The 18044-nt window shown below is 51.8% G+C and overlaps 1 protein-coding gene across 2 annotated transcripts in view; it reads left to right on the top strand.

Moving 5' to 3' along the window:
• The window catches only part of PNPLA7 (patatin like phospholipase domain containing 7), a 133189-nt gene extending 115877 nt beyond the window's left edge, over window positions 1-17312 (top strand). For both annotated transcript variants that reach the window (XM_051807885.1, XM_051807883.1), the window contains exons 31-36: window positions 672-820; window positions 2413-2565; window positions 5091-5198; window positions 10560-10644; window positions 15421-15524; window positions 16554-17312. In XM_051807885.1, coding sequence (XP_051663845.1) covers window positions 672-820; window positions 2413-2565; window positions 5091-5198; window positions 10560-10644; window positions 15421-15524; window positions 16554-16634 — 680 coding nt within the window. In that variant the 3' untranslated portion in view covers window positions 16635-17312. The remainder of the gene's footprint in view (window positions 1-671; window positions 821-2412; window positions 2566-5090; window positions 5199-10559; window positions 10645-15420; window positions 15525-16553) is intronic.
• Window positions 17313-18044: the final 732 nt, after the last annotated feature.

Here is an 18044-nt window from a genome sequence, read left to right as displayed (position 1 = left end):
AGAGACATTTGTGGTAGGTGCAATATCAGGTTATATACTCGAGCCATATACATATATATCTAGATATATTTATATAAGAGCAGCAACAGGACTGGCAGCAGTGGCTCTGACACCTCCTCAGGTTATATATTTGTGCCATTTACATACATACATATATACATATATATGACAGAATATACTGAGTGGGAAGGGACCCACAAGGATCAGCGAGTCCAGCTCCTGGCCCTGCAAAGGCCCATCCACAGGGGTCACCCCCTGTGCCCCAGAGGATCATCCAAACCCTCCTGGAGCTCTGGCAGCCTTGGGGCTGTGCCCACTGCCCTGGGGAGCCTGGGCAGTGCCCAACCCCCCTCTGGGGGAAGAACCTTTTCCTGAGATCCAACCTGACCCTGCCCTGACACAGCTCCAGCCATTCCCTGGGTGCTGTCCCTGGTCCCCCCAGAGCAGAGCTCAGTCCCTGCCCCTCCTCTGCCCCTCCCCAGGAAGCTGGAACTGCACTGAGCTCTCCCCTGAGTCTCCTCTTCTCCAGCTGAACACCCCAAGTGCCCTCAGCAGCAGCAGGGCTGGCTCTGACACCCCTCAGGTTCTGTTCTGGAGCCATGGCCATACCCAGCTATACACCCATGTCCACGAGGGCACAGCTCTGTGTCTGACCCCCCCTGTGCCCCCAGCCGACGTCGCCAGGTCCATGGGGGCCAAGGTGGTGATCGCCATCGACGTGGGCAGCCGCGACGAGACCGACCTGACCAACTACGGGGACTGCCTGTCGGGGTGGTGGCTGCTCTGGAAGAGGTGGAACCCACTGGCTGAGAAAGTCAAGGTACCGTGGAAGCTTCCCCTTGTTCCTTCAGGGTGACAGACTGTCATCTCTTTGGGTTTGGGCTCTCCTTCGTGGGTGAGGAGAGCTGGGCAGTGACACCAAAGGGAAGGCAGTGGTGTGGGAAGGGGCTGGGAGAATTGTTGGAGCAAAGAGCCCTGTCCTTAGAGGTGCATTAGTTATGATAAAATGAGAATTTATTAATTTTATCGATAAAAGTAGTAAATTTCTCCAGTCCAGTGTTTCTATCCTGTGTGTCTCTGAACTGCTTATTTTAGCAGTAGGCAGTAATTAAGTACAGCTGATAAATGTGGGGCTGCAGAGCATGATTTTATCATTATTATGTATCTCTTGTTGCATGTGGTTAGGCCAACTCTGTGCCTTATTCTGCATTTCCTAAATTACCTGGCTCAGCAGCTTCCCCCAAGTGAATACTGTCTTCTCTTCTTCCCTCCCAACTGCATTCCCCAGTTGGAACTAGAACTAAAGTACTTGCTTGTGCTTCCCAAAGTTGGAGAAAATACTGCAAACTGTGGGTACTGCTCTGCAATCTGAAGTTTTCCTCTGTGATAACTCACTTCCCTGAGAAGGTTTGGTCTCCCTGTGGGAGCTGGTGTGGGTGTGCAGTGCCCTGGGCCTTGGCAGAGGTGACCCTGCTGCTCCCAGTGTGTAATGGGAGTGTTTGGTGGTGGAAAATGGAAGGCCCTGACCCTTCTCAGTAGAACCCAGTGAAACATTCCAGCTGCCCAAATGGCATCCATAGAAATATGGGATTCCTTCTGAACACCAGAAAACACTTCTTACTGGTAGTGGTGAAACACTGGCCAACCAGAGAAATTTGGGATAGTCAAAACTCAGCTGGACATGGTTTTGGACACCCTGCCCCAGCTGCTCCTGCCTGAGCAGGAGGATTGGACTGGATCGTCCCTGTTCACCTCAACCATTCTGCAAAACCTCTGCCCTGGCACTGGAGGGGTCAGAGAATCATGGAATCACAGAATGGTTTGGGTTGGAAGGGACCTTAAAGATCATCTTGTTCCACCCCCTGCCATGGGCAGGGACACCTTCCACCAGCCCAGGTTGATCCAGCCTGGCCTTGGACACTTCTAGGGCTGGGGCATCACTGATTTCTGCCTTGAAGCATCACTGTGCCCCTCTCACCCCAGCACAGATCTCCCTCTCGAGCTGCCCCTGTACCCTGGAATGAAAGACTCAGTTCAACCTTGAACTGCAGCAATTCTGAAGGCAATTCTCTCCGTGCTGTTGATAATGGAGACTCACTGCCTGCCTGCCCACACTGCCCGGGAACAGATGGCGGTGCTGATGTGTGAAGGCCTGGCTGTGATAACCCGCCCGTTCTCCGCTGGGAGCACAGGCCCTGGTCCTCAGTTCCTCATGGCTGGTGTGTCTGGTGCACAGGCCCTAGTCCTCAGTTCCTCATGGCTGGTGTGTCTGGTGCACAGGCCCTAGTCCTCAGTTCCTCATGGCTGGTGTGTCTGGTGCACAGGCCCTGGTCCTCAGTTCCTCATGGCTGGTGTGTCTGGTGCACAGGCCCTGGTCCTCAGTTCCTCATGGCTGGTGTGTCTGGTGTGCAGGTGCTGAACATGGCCGAGATCCAGACGCGCCTGGCCTACGTGTGCTGCGTGAGGCAGCTGGAGATGGTGAAGAACAGCGACTACTGCGAGTACATCCGGCCCCCCATCGACCGCTACGGCACCCTGGACTTCGGCAAGTTCGACGAGATCTGTGTGAGTGCCCCCTGCCCGGGCTCCTGCTGCTAATTACTGCCAGGGCTGGGGGGAGTAGTTGGCACAGAGTGAATAATTGACACCGAATAATGCTGTGGAATGATATCCCGGCCGGGAGATTGGATTAGCGGCACAAATTGAGTTTGGATCTCGATTATGTAATGGCCTGTGAAGGGATCAGTTGCCTCGCTCTGTTCCGTGGCAATTCCTGCTCAGCTGCTCGGGGAAAAGCTCTTGGGTGTCTGAGCTTGGGGTTTTCTGAGCTGTTCTGGGCTCGTGGGGTTTGTCTCCCCTTGTTGTTGCGTGAAGGATTCACAGAAGCCTCTTGGGGAGGTCATGAATCCCAGAGATTGGGGGAAGTGTGAAAATACCCGGCTCTGTTAAACATTTCAACACTTCTGCTAATAAAACATCATCCACAATTCCTCTGCACCCGACAGAGGGTCAGGAGATGGCACCAATGTCAGTGACTGGTGTGAAAAAGGTGCCACCAGGTTGTGCAGCTGCCCCAGGGATGGGGTTGTGTTTGTTTGAGTGTCAGAACCCAGCGTGGGCAGAGCTGACTCCAGGTGTGCAGGGAATTGTCTTGGTGACAGAATCCAACAATCCCAGCAGAAATGTCCCTGCCCAGGTGGAAGCAGCGATTCTGGCTCTGTGTGGAAGGGATTTTACTGTCTCTTCCCATTCTTTACCTGCTTTAACCATGCAGGCATCTTCCACCTCCAGGTGTATCTGCAGAGCTTTGCTCTTCTCCCAGGCAGGAAACCCACCACTTCTTCTTTCAGTCAGTCTCCTTTATAGCTTAGTGAGAAGCTGGGATGTTCCTTAGGCTGCAGATTGATTTTTCTGGCTTATAAACACTGATCAAACCCAGGAACACAGTTTAGCCCTGCAGACTCACATTTGGGAGAGTCCTTAGGACACACAGCAGCTGTTCCAAACCACCAGCTGATTTCCCCACTACAAATATTTTCTCTAGGCTATTTGATGTCTCTTGGCTCCTGGGCAAACACTGCTGGCTGCCAATGGCTCTAAGACTTTGCTGATAAATAATGTTCTTTGCTCTGGAGTGCCCTGGCTGATCTGAAAACCCTGACAGACAGGTCTGGTAGTTCATCACAGTAACACATTGTGAGCTGTCACATCCCTGTTCTGTCTAATGTGGTGGTGTTAAAGAGATGTAAAGACACCAGGCAAATGTAGTCAGTGGAATAAAACTTGAAAAAGTGCAGTAACTCAAATATGTCACTGTCTGTGAGCCAGTTCTTGGCACCAGACACCGCAGGGATGGAGAGGCAGCACCCTCCTGGCTCCTGGAGCTAAATAACTTCTGTCCACAAGGGAACTTTAAACTGTGCTGACCTTAAAGGAAGGGGCAATCCAGACATTCCTTCATCCTTATGGGCTGGGAAGTAGGGGGAGTTTTAATTTCAGCCTTGTGCCTGGATTTTACAGAAAACAGAAATAGGACCATGGTTTAGTTCCGAGGAACTAAATCCCCTTTTCTTGTCAAACTCCTCTCCTGTGTCAGCCCCAAGCTCAGCTCCTCGTGGTTATTTTGGACCAGGCTGACCCAGAGCTGTCAGGTCCTTCTTCTCCTGAGTAATCACACCCACTCTGGGCTGGGAAACTGGGATGGATTACAGGAGGTGAATTCCACCCTGAGTGCCACTCATGCTTTGAACCCTCATCCAAAAGCCAGAGGAGAGACAACACCAGCTCAGCCAGGGCTGCTTCCCACACTCAGAGCTGCCACACAAGGGTTAGTGCTGCTGCCAGGAGTTGGGATCCAGGGCTCCCAAAAGCTGTTGCTCTGTCCTTTCCATTTGATTTTTCAACACCATTTCTGCTGCTTTTTGAGAAAAAGAGTAAAACTTGCAGTGTTGGGTCTATTTCTTCCAGTTGTTTCCCTGCTAATGGCAGTGCCATGTTATTGTTCCAAGCACAAATTACTTTATACTTTTACACGAGAGGAACGTGGAGTGTGTGGGTTTGGTGGTGTCCACCTGCCATCCTTTCTGCTCCAGCAAACTGCTCCAGCATGTTCAGTACTGTCTGGCTTAACTTATTTCAAGAGATTTTGGAACCAGGGCTCTATGGGAGCTTTTCTTTGCAGAGAAATTTTTTTTTCCTTGGCTCTTCTTGAGCCAAGAGGAAAGAAGACATATGTATATGAGTTGTTACCTTCTTCCAGAGAAAGAGCCAGGACTGGAAGGGCATATTCAGTATCCTAAACTCCTCTTTCTGTGGCATTATTCAGTGCTGTCAAAATAGTGCATCAGGTGGCACTTTTCCCTGGATACTGAAGTTGGTGTTTGGACTTAAAATAGAACCTTGTTTCCTTCATTATTCCCCCAGTTTTAGGCTGGAGAGTTTATGTAGCTGAGGCTGGAAGGCAGCAGAAGTCATCCTGGCTTTGGGCTAGAGCTCTGGATTCCCTGCTATTTGCACATGATAACATATATAGATTTTTTTTTTTTTAGTTATTAATTACTTTTTCTCTGTTGACTCTTTCTTTTTTCCAGGAAGTGGGATATCAGCATGGGAAAACTGTATTTAATGTCTGGTGCAGGAGTGGAGTCCTTGACAAGATGCTAAAGGACAGGCAAGAGATCTGCAAGTCCAAAACTGATGTAAGTGCTCAGTGAAAGGCACTATTCTGCAAGAGCTGCTTGACTGTTCTTCACTAGTCCTGCAAGGAACTGCTCAGGGCTGGGAGAGGGAATGGTGACTGCCCTGAGTCCTCTCTGTGAGCTCACAGCTATCAGTGAAAGCTGTATTTTGGGCAAGCAGGGGTGGGGTCAGTTCTTCAGAAATGTCTTTCCTTGAATCACACCCTGGCTGAACAAGGTCCTGCACTTCTCTGACCATCAGTACCAGTTTGGCCAAGGTGTGTTCTGCCAGAGCCTGAGCCCTGACACTGCCTGTCCATCCTGATTCCTGAAGTGTGCCCATGCAGAGACCCATCCATGTCCTCAGGTGGGGGCTCTGAAAGCCCCAGAGGTGCTGCAGTGCTCTGGAGGGCAGCTCTCCTGTTGCTGTCTTGTTCTAACAGGTCCTTGATATCATGTTTGTAACCTGGAATTGGTCATACATGTCCTTGAAGGGCATCCTCAGTGACCCTCGTGGGTCCCTTCCAGCTCAGGGTATTCCATGGTTCTGTGGGGGAAGGCAGGATTTCACCAGGAACCTGCATTTTCCAAGGCACATAACTGAGGTTTCTGTGTTTCAATGCCCACCATTCCCTTCTCCTTCCCCCTGTCCATCAGCAGCTGTGAGGGCACCAAGAGCTGCTGGCTGAGCTGCTCCTGGGGCAGAGGCTGTGCCTGTGCCCTGCAGCTCCCAGGAGATGGCCTGTGGGCTCAGGTGAGGGCCACACTGGTACCCATGTGCATCTGGACTCCCTCCCTGAGCCACACTGGGCAGCCACAAGTAACCTTTTGAGAGTTATTTTTCATTTATTCTTGTGCCACAAGCTTGAGGTGGTACCTGGATATTGTTCTTGCTACTAAAAACTTGTGTGCCAGGGATGTGTCTCTCTCCCAGAGGATGTGAATCAGGATGGCTGGCATTGATCTCAGCCACTGCTGGCTTTCAGGATGTGACTCAAATAATTCTCAGGTGCTTTCAGAAGACTTGATTTAAACCCTCGCTGGAGATGTGTTTTTAGCCAAGAGTTAAAATCCCTGCAGGGATGCAGCTTTCTTGATTTGTTGCTTTTCTTCCTCACTGCTCTGCTCCAAAGGCATTTTGTGGAGCCTTCACTGAGGCTCCAGGAGGTCTGTGGAGCTGTGGAGGTCCCGGGTGTCACACACCTTGTCCTGCCCAGTCCGACTCTTCCAAGCAGTTACTGTAAATTCCTGGTGATGGTAAATCCACAGGCTGTGTGGTGTTGCTGTGTGGTTATAGATATCTGTTCACAAGTAGATAAAAATCTCTTGGTTTAATGCTTAAGGGCTGAGCTCAGCCTCTGGAGTTGGTTCATTGCAGCCTGACTGGGCTGGGGAAGTTCCAGTTGCTTTTAAGAAACAGTTATCACGTTTTTGAGGAATCGGGTAGAATATTATAATATATGGGCTCACTATCCTTCCCCTCCTTTGAATCCCTCTGATTTGAAACCCAAGTGCTACAAAGACTTCATGTTTTACCCAGTAATTCTTCTTTATTGTCTTTTAGAGAGAGAGAGGGAAGCGAGCAGTAATATTTTAAGTGATGGCCCAAATGAATCATAACTGTAGGGAGCCTCTCTGGGAAAAGTCAGCTGAGGTGAACAGTGACAGAGAGGATTTGCAGCTCTCCAGAGGTGGGTGGTAGAGCACTTTGGCTCGGAGGGAGGTGTGAGAGGAAGGGCAGGGGTGGACATGGGCCCAGAGCTGGGGGGGGCTGATGCCCACAGTGGTGCCCTCAGAGCCCGTGTGCCAGCAGAGGGGAGAGCTGGGGCTGTGAGTCACTGAGGGAATGGAAATGGAAATGCTGGGAGCAGATGAAAGGTGCCCTCAGCTCTGGTCCTGTGAGGGGTGAGCACTGGTGACTCCCCAGCATCAGATGAATCCTGCCCGAGCTGCCTGGCAGGGTGAGCAGCTCTGGGAGGAGCACCCAGGGACAGTTTGGGGAATGTATCCGGTGATCCACGTAGCCTGAGGAGCCCCAAAACTCCTCAGCTTGTCATTTCTTGCTGGGAAGATGAATACCATTCCCAAACCAGGACAGAAGATAACCTGGGTGAGGAGGTGCATTCATGTGAGCTGCAGGAGATGGGCCCCAATCTGCCTCTGACACCTCATGATCAGATGGGATGGGCTGGTGTTGGGTTTGTGTGTTAATTAAGGAGAAGTCAAGGCAGGGAAAATTGTGTGTGTCTCAGAAATAGCTGTGTCCTACTTCAGCCTCACTTTTATCACAATTAGTAACAAGCTCAAACATATTCATTGCTGTAACAAACGCTTCTTGAAAAGAAGACTGCTTTTAAAATTGCCCTTTAGATGGGATACAGTAATTGAGGGGAATATTTCAGCTGAACCGTGGTGTCAGAGCTGTGCAGGCAGCAGCAGGTTGAACATTTAGCACATCTACCCTGGTTTTTGTGGCACTTCACTACCCTGGAGATCAGATATGTCACCTCCTGGGTGCAGACACAGCCTGTCACTGCACTTGATAATGAGGCAGAAAGTGCTGAGAAGATGAGTATGGAAATAACAGGGCAGGAGAGTGACTCACAAACCCCCTGGGTCATGGGGCAGGAGCTGGGACTCCAGTCCAGGGACCTGAGGGATCATCTGCTTGTCCTCAAAGTCCAGTAAAAACCAAGACTTTTTTTCATCTGACTTTTATTCCGGTAGATTTATTTCTACAAAGTAACAGGTATTGCAGCTCCCACTGGGGTGTTTGTCTTGCTTTTCTTAGTCCATTAGAGTCACTTAAGTCCTTTAGCTCTGTTATCTTCCAGGGATAACAGCTGATATTTTTAACTTGCCTTTGATTAGCAAAGGTTTTGATGCTTTATGTGTTTTAGCTCTTCATCTATTTCTGGAGTGTTCAACATCTGAGAGCCAAGTGCCATTTCTTATCGTCTTGTTTCCGTGTCGTGAGCATCGAATTTTTAGTTAAAAATCCAGATATTTAATCACTTAGATACTTCTCCTTTGCTTTGATCATTCAGCCCCTGTTTATCTTGTCTCCAAAATGCAAATACTGAAGACATAAACAACAGGAACCTTATATAAACCTCACTTTGAGCAGCCCTTACTCTTCCCCAGCACAGAATATTGCAGTGCCATTAATTGGATCTCCTTGGGGAAGTTTTGTCTACTGAGGTGTTATTCATAGTCAAAGCTAAATATAATCCAGTGGACTACAATAGTAACTGTCTTTCTCCTCTAATTTATTTCCTAAAGACTGAGCCAAAAAGCATACTTTCCTCCTTGGAAAAAAAGAAATATCAGAAAAGTTTGGGAGTAGATTAGATTTCAGGTGGATCTGAGACACTTATTTGCTTTGTGCTATCTGATGGGAGAGTGGGTTTGTCCTTAAAAGTAGTGAGAGGAAGCACTTAAAAATTACATTCCTGTTTGTAAAGCATCAGACGAGTGTGGGAAGACACCTGGTTCCCACAAGTGGTTTTCCAGTCCTAGTGCTGAGGTTTGGGTGCAGCTGCCTCCCCAAGTGTCCTCTAACAGGCCGACCTTGGGACCATCTGTGGGTCAGTGACAGGGACAGATGCTCCCGTGGGTTTGGCCACACTTCATTCCTGTCAGTCCTCACCTCAGGAGCTGCTGCTGGTTTTACTGAGGCACCTTTTGGTGATGTTCCTACAGGATTTTGTTCAGCTGTTCCTAACGTGCCCTGGACTTTTGTCCCATCCAGAGCCAGTCCCTGTCTGCCCCCTGCTCCCAGGGACACGCTGCCCAAGTGCTCTGTGCAACCACCTTGGATCTGAGAGTCCAGGGATGGCCTTGGACATCGCTGGGTTTGTGTGGTGGCCAGAGAGTGCCCCTGTCCCTCACTCACAGAATCATTTAGTCATAGGGCACAGACTGAAGATGTAGGAGCTTTTCTCCCCTGTCCTGGGAAAGAGCCTTCTGCAAATGCTTCCCTGGGACCATTCAGGTTGGATGTTCAAAATGAGCCTGGGCTGACTCACCTTCCTGGCGGCTCCTTAACGGTCACACTGAGCTCCCCAACCTCTCTGTGTTTGGAAGTGTGTCCTAAGCTGCTGCTGTTCCATTTCATGCAGGTACCTTTTCATTCCCTGTGGGCTTTTCTCTGCCCACCGTTGCCCACCAGCTGTTTGTCCTGGATCCACACAGGAGCTGCTGGAGCTGCTGGAGCTGCTCTAAATTACATCAAAAGTCAGTCACAGATGAAAGGTCAACTGAGAGAGCTCTGCTGCAGCAGTAATGGGCTGCTGCTGTGACCCCACAGGGGTTGTATGATTCATAGGATTCATGCCCTTGCCAGAAGAGCCAAGAATTGTTCATAAAACCCTGTGTTAGAAAACTGCCCTTCCTGGAAGCACGTGGGCAGGTCTGGGTGTTTGGAAGGATGACAGCCACAGCAATTCCCAGTGCCAGTAACGTTCCCTCTGCCAGCTCTTCCCCATCCCTTTCCTCTGGGGTAGGGGCTGATGTACTTATTATAATCACTGGGTTTAAAGAAAGGGGAGAGGTGTTCAGGTGTCCACTGGTGACCTTGTGCCTGGTCCTGAGGAGCAGGTGGGGCCACTCATGGCACACAGGAAAAGCAAAACAGTTCTTAAATTCCAAAGTTCCTCTCAGAGGAGAGACTGGAGCAGGGACTTCTCAAAATAGAGAACGCTCTGCCCACTGCTTGGGTGAGACAGAGTGAAAACAGAAAGGGTTTATTGGAAAGAGGAATTACAGTGGGAAATGTGTCTCTCTGCATGTACCTCAGGCTCTTGCTGCAGCACCTCCAGCTCTGTGGCTTATGGGGTCCCCAGGGGGGTCCTGGTGACCCCAGTGCCCAGCTGTCCCTGCAGCCTTCGTGGCACCACTCCAGCTGAGGGTTGGACCATGTGTGTGTCCCACCTGGGCACTGGGGCTCCTTCTCCCAAGGGAGAGCAAAACCTCCCTGGGGGATGCACTTGGCCCAGACAATCCTTATAAAGTGACAGTGATGGAGGACAAACAAGTGACGTGAACATCATCTGTCCTGGGCCCAGACCCTCTGGTTCTTGTCTCTGGGGTCTTTTCTACAGTTTGCTAAATTTTTAATGAGGCCTCTGGTTGCATGGGTGGAATAGGAGCCATTAGAGCGTCGTTGGCACTTGGGAATCCCATCTCTGCCACCAGACCTGCATCAGGAGAGCTGCTCTGAGGATTTCTCACTGATGAGTAATGGTTTTTGAGGGGGCAGTTGTGGAGAATTTATGTGTCTGGGGCTTTGTCTGTTCAATATCATTTTTATACAGTCCTGACTTGTTTGGATTTTGCTGTGTGTCTTTGTTAACACACCCAAAACTTCTGTGCGTGTTTCAGAACCTGACCTGTCCCACCACCTCCTTCACAGACCTGGCAGAGATCGTGTCCCGGATCGAGCCCGTGAAGGCCCCTGTGGCAGATGGTGAGTGGGGGGATCTGCTGGTGCTGTGGAAGTGTTGGGAAGGGCAGGGAGGAGGGATGGACGGCTGCTGACTCCTCCTGTGCCTCCTGACTGCTTTCACCTGCTCATGCTCTGAGCTGGGACAGCTCAGGGCTGGCTGCCAGTGCCAGTGTCTGCTGGGCACTGCTGGCCATGGTGGGCTGGCCCTGCTGGGCACTGCTGGCCGTGGTGGGCTGGCCCTGCTTCCCTCAGAGCCCCTCCTGCAGCTGTGCCCAGGCCAGACCCTCCCTGTCCCCCTCCCACTGCCTCCCCTGGGAGGAGCCAGCAGTGAGATGTCCTTCCATGGGAAGATATCAGCTGTCATCCCATTACTGGTGTGCTCCAGCCTGGTTTCCTGGTGGGAGTAATCCCTGCTCAGGTCTCATCTGAGTGAAATAACGTGTAGCAACTCATGCAGAGATGGGTTTATGTCCCCCTTGGGCTGGGCCTGTCCTTGCTGTGGCTTCGCCCTTCGGTCTGTGCCCTCTGGAGGTGGGAGGAAGGCTGAGTTAAAGCTCTGCCTGGGTTAAAGCTCTGCCTGGGTTAAAGCTCTGCTTGGGTTAAAGCTTTACCTGGGTTAAAGCTCTGCCTGAGTTAAAGCTCTGCCTGGGTTAAAGCTCTGCCTGGGTTAAAGCTCTTCCCAAAGGATGTTTTCCTTGCTGTCGTGAGTAGGATCAGGAGTGACTCACTGGCTCCATTGCTTTTTGTGTGCTCCTGTTCTGGGAGCACCAGTGAACTAATGAGGAGCAGGTAGCAGCTCCTGCACCAGACAGTGCCCTGTGACAGCCCTGCCCTGCAGAGCAGCTCCGTGTTTATGCCATAACTGGAGCTCCTGTAACCAAAAGGAGCAGAGCTTTGCAGGCCTGAAACCCCTGAGTGTGTCACCAGGGCTGGAGCTCTTTCTGAACAGTCTCTTCCCCTCCTCCTGATTCTCATTCCTGCAGAGGGAAAGCTAAAGTTAGCAGTGCTCCCATCTGTGACTGTTTGTAGAGATGTCCCTGTGGTAATTTGAAATGCTAATTACAATCATATGCCTTATGAAGAAAATATTAATCAAATGTGGTTGAAGCAGACATTGTGAATAAGAGTGAAGAGATCATGGAATGTGGTTATTTAAGGCTCAGGCACTGAGACCTGCTAAGATTTAACCAGTGCACTGGGACAGATCCTCCTGCTTTAGATAGTTCCTGATTATTCCCCACATTAGGACATCCTGCTTTCTGCTGGGAGAGGCCATGGACACCAGGGGAGCAAAGGGATGTGTCTCAGAAAGCAGATGGGGCACATTTTGGGCTGGGGAGGGGCTGTGCAGGGGCTGCCAGGGACAGGGTGGGATGGGCAGGTGCCACATGTTCCTCGTGGATGCTGAAATCAGTTGGCTGTGGAGAGCCCAGAGGAGGGAGAGGGCGGCAGGAGAGTCGTTCCTGTGGGCACTGTGTCATGAAGGATCCTTTGTGTCACACTGTGGGTGACTCACGATTTTGGGTGGCAGAGGCTGTAGTGACATTCCCCTGAGCACACAGTGCCTCCAGGATGGCATTGCTTTGCTCAAGAGGTCCCTGGAGCCACGGGGGAAGCAGATGGAGGGTGACACCTCCCTGGCAGTGGCCTGGTGGCTGTCAGGTGGCTCCCTGTGTGTGCTGGTCGGCCTTTGGTCTGCTCAGGGGTGGTGGGGAAGGTGGTCTGACAGTTTGTGGCCCCCGTGGGTGAGGGGACGGGGAGGCTGTGAAACTGCACTGTCAGAGCAGGGGAAAGCTTTGTTCCCCTTGGGAATCCCTTCCTGAGGGCAGTCTCAGACCACAGGCTCTGCCTTTTCTGACAGCACACTGCAGGTGTTAGGCTGGGTGGAGGAATTGTGTCAATAATTTGTTCTAAAGAAATCAAAGAGAAAGGCTCATGTTCTGATGGACAGGGCAGGGTCAGCACAGAGGGTGAGAGGCCTGGAGGGGCAGGGGTGTTGTCTTTGGGGGAAAAGGGCAGTGGAGTTTCATCTCCACTCTTGAACAAACTGAGAGCAATAACTAAAACCATCTAAAAATTAAAAAGGGGAGCCTGTCCCTCAGGCTGTCCCTCCCCTGAGCAGAGGGACCCAAGTACCCAACAGCCAGGGCACAGCTGTCTGTAAGCACAACAGAAGCTCCTTTCACAGCTGAGCCACTGCAGTGTTTGTGCCCCTGTTCCTGTTCTCCATCCACACGCTCCCCCAGCTGGGATCGTCCCTCTGCTCAGCTCTAATTGTGTTTCTCACAGCCCTGGCTGTGGCCAGGGGAGCACAGGTGCCATCCCAAGGGTGGCTCTGTCACATCCCTGGTCACATTCCCACCTGGGAGGGGTTGCTGAGGCCCAGGGTTGGCTGAAGGACATCAAGCACTTGTAGCAATGGGCGTTTGGAGAAAAGGATTTATGAAAGAGAAGTGTTAATAGTGGTGTCAAATGCCTGGGTTTGCAATAAGGTTGAAGCAGGAGACATCCCAAAACCTCTGCAGGGACACAATTATCAGGCACTAGTGCCCCTGAGGCTGTGCTGAGCTCCCAGGTTCCTGATTTACATCCAGGGTTTACAGAGCCCCTCCAGCCACACAGCCCCGTTTGCCTTCAGGTTGGGGGTTGCCTGCAGAAATTAGGCCCATATAAAAGAAATGCCACCAGCTACAGAAGCACAAAGCAGCTCTCTGGGTGTGGAAACGTGCCCTTCCTGCAGGGAATATGCTCCCCCTGCTCAGGGCAGGCTCAGGTACCTTTCCATGGTGGAACCTCCTCTTGGCTGGCTCGATTTTGAGCTGTTTGGGTGTTGGTGAGTTGAGCAGAGCAGCAAGGCCTCAGTCCTGCTTGATGCTTCTGGGAGTTTTTGTAGTGCCCAGGAGTGGTCACTGTGAGCCTCAGCCTCAAGCAGGGCCATGGAAGGTGATGTCTGGGGACAGCAGGGCCACCTCCAGCACCCAGAGGTGCTTTGTGAAGGATGTGAGAAGGGACACCCCTCTCTTGGATTTCATATCTGTAGAAAAACCCGTTAAATGCTGAGTAGTGCTGGGGAAATCAAGGAGTCTGGTTTTGATGGCAGTCGGATTTATCGGAGGCGTCAACTCCAAACTCTTGTTTGTTGTGTCTGTTGCTGTTCACACCAGTTTCTCTGGGGTGTTTTATCAAAGATTATCATTAGTGGTTTTCACAGAAACTAACAAAGATTCTCTGATCCACAGTAAAAAAAGCATTAAAAATAAAATACAAAAGACCAAATGCCTTTAATCCCAATGTTCTAGCAGTTGGTTGTAGTTACCATGTTGGGAGAAAAGGCTGTGGAACAGACTGTGCTGTTGTCTTCAGCGTGGAGCAGATGCTATTGACAGCTCCCTGGAGAAAAACTTAATCAAGGATCCAGTTTAAACATGAGCCACTTTCCTCACCAGTGGGCCGAAACCCAGGTATTGCTTCAGCAGCTCAGAGCACACTGGAATTAACTGAGGAAAGGGGTGGAAGCACTGGTGTCACACAGTGATTTCAGTGCTAACCTTAAAATGGCATTTCCATGCCTTGACTTGCATTCTGAAGAACTGGTGGCCAGAGGAGGAAGGTGCTGCCTGCCAGGGGTTCTACCCTGCTGCCCACATGTCTCCTGGTGTCACCTGTGGTGGGACAGGCTCTGCAGGGGCTGCTGGTGTGCTGGGGGGTGAACCTGGAGCCACCGATGGGCCCCAGCCCAGCACGTTCACTGAGTGTTGAGTTGCTGTGGGGAGTCAGCCCTGCCAGCAGGGAGAGTCACAGAACCACAGCCTGGTTTGGGCTGGGAGGGACCTTAAAGCTCATCTCACTCCCACCCCCTGCCAGGGGCAGGGACACCTTCCACTAGCACAGGTTGCTCCAACCTGACCTTGGACACTTCCAGGGATGGGGCAGCCACAGCTTCTCTGGGCAACCTGTGCCAGGGCCTCCCCACCCCCACAGGGAAGAATTTCTCCCCAATATCCCATCTAACCCTGCCCTCCTTCATCTTAAGGCCATTCTCCCTTGTCCTGTCACTCCATGCCCTTGTGGGGTACTGCTCCTGCTGCCTGTTTTACAGACCCTCCTGGTGATCTCCAGGTGCTGGGAGAGGCATTGGCTCTGCCCTGATGTGTCTCCTTCCTTGGAAGTGGCTTGGTGGTGTGTCCTGCTGCTGTGCACAGCTCCTGAGCTTCCCTAAGTTATGTGAATCTGCTGGAGGAAGGGAGTGTAAATGTTACTGTCCCCTGTGGGATTGTGAAATTGTGACTGTGACAGACACGTAATTATTCTGCCCCAGGAATTCTGCAGCACGTAATTATTCTGCTCCCCCTGTGCCTGGGACCCCTGCTTGCAGCCAGTGTGTGTGTCCAGGGGAGCTTGGACTGGCAGCTCAAAGGCTTCTGAAGGTGTTGCCAGGTCTGGCTGGACTGAGGGGTGGGACACAGCAGCTGAGCTGTGAGGGGCACTCAGCAGGGAGCACCTCCCCACTGCCCTTGTGTCCCACAACCAGTGCCCACCAGAATGACATGGACCAGGTGCTGCTTTTGCTGGGGGTCCCTTGGATTCTGGGGGGCTCTGGGACACCAATTCACACAGAGGACATGGTTTATTTTTGTGGCTGGAGAGCTGAGCTCTGTGTTTGAGCAGTCCCAGTTCACTGAGCTGCCAGTTTTCTGGCACTCACCTGCCCCGGGGCTCAGGGGAGGCAAGGGTTCCTCTCCCAGTTTTCTCTGCCTGCCAGTTAAACCCAGTTCTTTTTCTCTCCTCTCTCTTTAGACGAGTCAGACTACCAGACTGAGTACGAGGAAGAAATCCTGGACAACCAGAAGGATGATTATCTGGATTTCATAAGCAACCAGGCTGAAGAAGACTCTGACTCGGTACGAACTGCCCTGGAAACAGGGAGTGCCTGGTCATTGCTGAGCCCTGGGTGAACAGTGTGAGGTGGAGGTGTTGGGAAGGATGCTGAGAGAAGCACCTGGGAGGGACTGGCTGGCAGGACTGTGCAGAAATGAGTTTGCTTGTTGTTAGTACAGACACTGAGTGGCACATGCTCACCCTGCTCGGGCCAGTGGTGCCACAGTGGTGCTGCCTGTGGCAAAACCTGCCCACAGTTAAATCCTGGCCCTGCAGCTCTGTGGGTTTGCTCTTGAGGTGAGTCAGGGCTGGAGAGGCTGAGGGAGCTGCTTCCTGCAGCTGGGAGAGAGGAGCTGAGGGAGGATCTGCCAGCTGTCTGGAGCTGCCTGAGGGTGGGTATGGAGGAGGTCATGGAAGAAGAAGAGATGCCCAGCACAAAGCCAAGAGGTGACAGGCACAACCTGTGCTAAAAGAAACCCTCCCTGGCTTTGGGAAATCCTGCCCTGTACACACAGCTGAGATCCACCAAGGACTGTGCAGGGAGAAGGTGGAAAACCCATCCTTGTAGATGCATGAAAAGCAAATTGATGCCCTGAAGAACCCTGGCAGCACCAGAGTGAGCCCTGCTTAGAGCAGACAGGTGGATTGTACCCTCCAGGGGTCCCTTCCAGCCACTGTGGTTTGATTCTGTGGGACAGCAGGTCCATCCCAAGGCAAACCTGCACTGTGAGATCAGGTGTGACCCCCAGCCCGAGCAGCAGAGCTCAGCCAGGCCACATCCCTGCTGCTCTGACTGTGGCCAGAGGGTTTGAAAGGTGAAGCTGCCTGTCCTGCTGGGCACAAACAGCTTCTCAGTGGCAGCACATGGATGGTTTGGGAAAGTGCCCACGTGAGGGTGTAAAAAGGCTCCAGTGTTCCGAGTGAGGAGCTGGAATGATGGTTTTGTTTGCTGGGTTTATCTGAGCTGGTGGAGGGGAAGAGGACGGATTTTATCTGGCTCAGAGAGGATGCTGAAGGGTTAATTTGTGCTTTCTTTCCCTCTTTTCCCTCAGGATGAAGACGTGCAGCTGAGGAAGCGCAGGACTGTGCCCAGCACGGAGGGCCAGGCGAGCAGCACGGGGGAGCCGGGATAGAGCACGGGAGGCTCAGAGCTGCACCCCAGCCTACAGCAGCTGTATTTATTTATTTAATACTTCACAAAACCAAAACAACGCCTACATGAAACGAAACAAGAGCTCAGCCTTCCCCAGCCAGGGCCGGGCTCAGCTGCTGGCACAAAGCACAGCCCGTGCTGTGCCCGGATCCCTTTGGAGCTCTGCCCTGGGCATCTCCTTCCTACGGGTGCCAGGAGCAGGTTATTGATCCCTGAGGCTGGCAGGGGGGGCAGAGGGGCAGTTCAAAGCTGCCTTGGTTTTTGCTGCTGTGTTTTAGTCGCTGTTTTTCCTGCGGAGGCCCCAGGAAGGCCGGGGTGTGTCCCCTCCGTGTGCCGGCGGAGCAGCAGCACTGCAGAAGGGAGGGGTTCGTGGGTCGAAGCGTTGCTTTCTTTTCATACCAATCAGGTAACTCTGTAATTAACTCCTCAGTGACTGCCAGCCACGTACTCGTGAGCAGTGCTCTGACAGGAGCAAATCTGAATGTATTTTCACTTGAAATCTAAACCTAAGAAATGATTGTGAGGGGTGGCCACGGAGCTGCATCCTCGAGTCACCGGCAGAACATTTACTGATGGATCATGGAGCTGACACTTCTGGGCAACTCTGGAATCACCACTTGGCTGTATTTGCCCTGTGAAATAAAGTTGTTTTGCTGGATTGAAATGTCTCTGTGGTTCTTTGTCTTGGGTCCTAAATGAGAAAGTTGTCAGCAAGTAAGAGCCCAACTTTTCTTTGCTATATCAAAGAAATGTGCATGGTTTCCAGTTCCTCACCCCAGCAGGAGTCACTCCAGGTATTGTCAAGTGCTGGGAAGAAATCTCCAGTGCTCTGTCCCCAGGGCTGGAGCAGTTGGTGGGATTTGGACCCTGTTCAGACATCCCCTGGTGCTTGCTCTGCCTGTCTCACATCTGTCGTTGCCAGTAGCTGCACTTGGCTGGATATCCAAGCTGATTCCTGCTTTATGTAAACTCCTGCTCAGCACAAGCTCTAGGTGCTGTTGCCTTGAAGGGATTTGTCATCCAACCAGAGCACTGAAGGCACTCCTCAAAGCTGCCTCCTTCCCTGAGCTCTCTGATGTCAGTGTGAGCTGCCGGCGATGCCTCCAGGCATGACCAGGGCTGGGCAGCACCTTGAGACCAGAAACGTGTGGTGGCACCACCAAGGACTGTGGTGGTTGTAAATGCTGAGAATTGTGACCTGTTCTCTGCATTTAACCTTCTCTCTTTTCCTGGCACAGGCTTCTCCTTCTCTACCCGCCCTTCATCATGTTTTGCTCTGTCAGAATCCCAGACTGGTTTGGTTTGGAAAGGACCTTAAAGATCATCCAGTTCCACCCCCTGCCATGGGCAGGGACACCTTCCACTAGCCCAGGTTGCTCCAAGCCCTGTC

The sequence above is a fragment of the Manacus candei genome, unplaced genomic scaffold, assembly GCF_025592945.1.
Source record: "Manacus candei isolate 608988 ecotype Guabito, Panama unplaced genomic scaffold, ASM2559294v1 h1tg000071l, whole genome shotgun sequence".
NCBI lineage: Eukaryota > Metazoa > Chordata > Aves > Passeriformes > Pipridae > Manacus > Manacus candei.
This window is presented reverse-complemented; position numbering and strand designations above follow the sequence as displayed.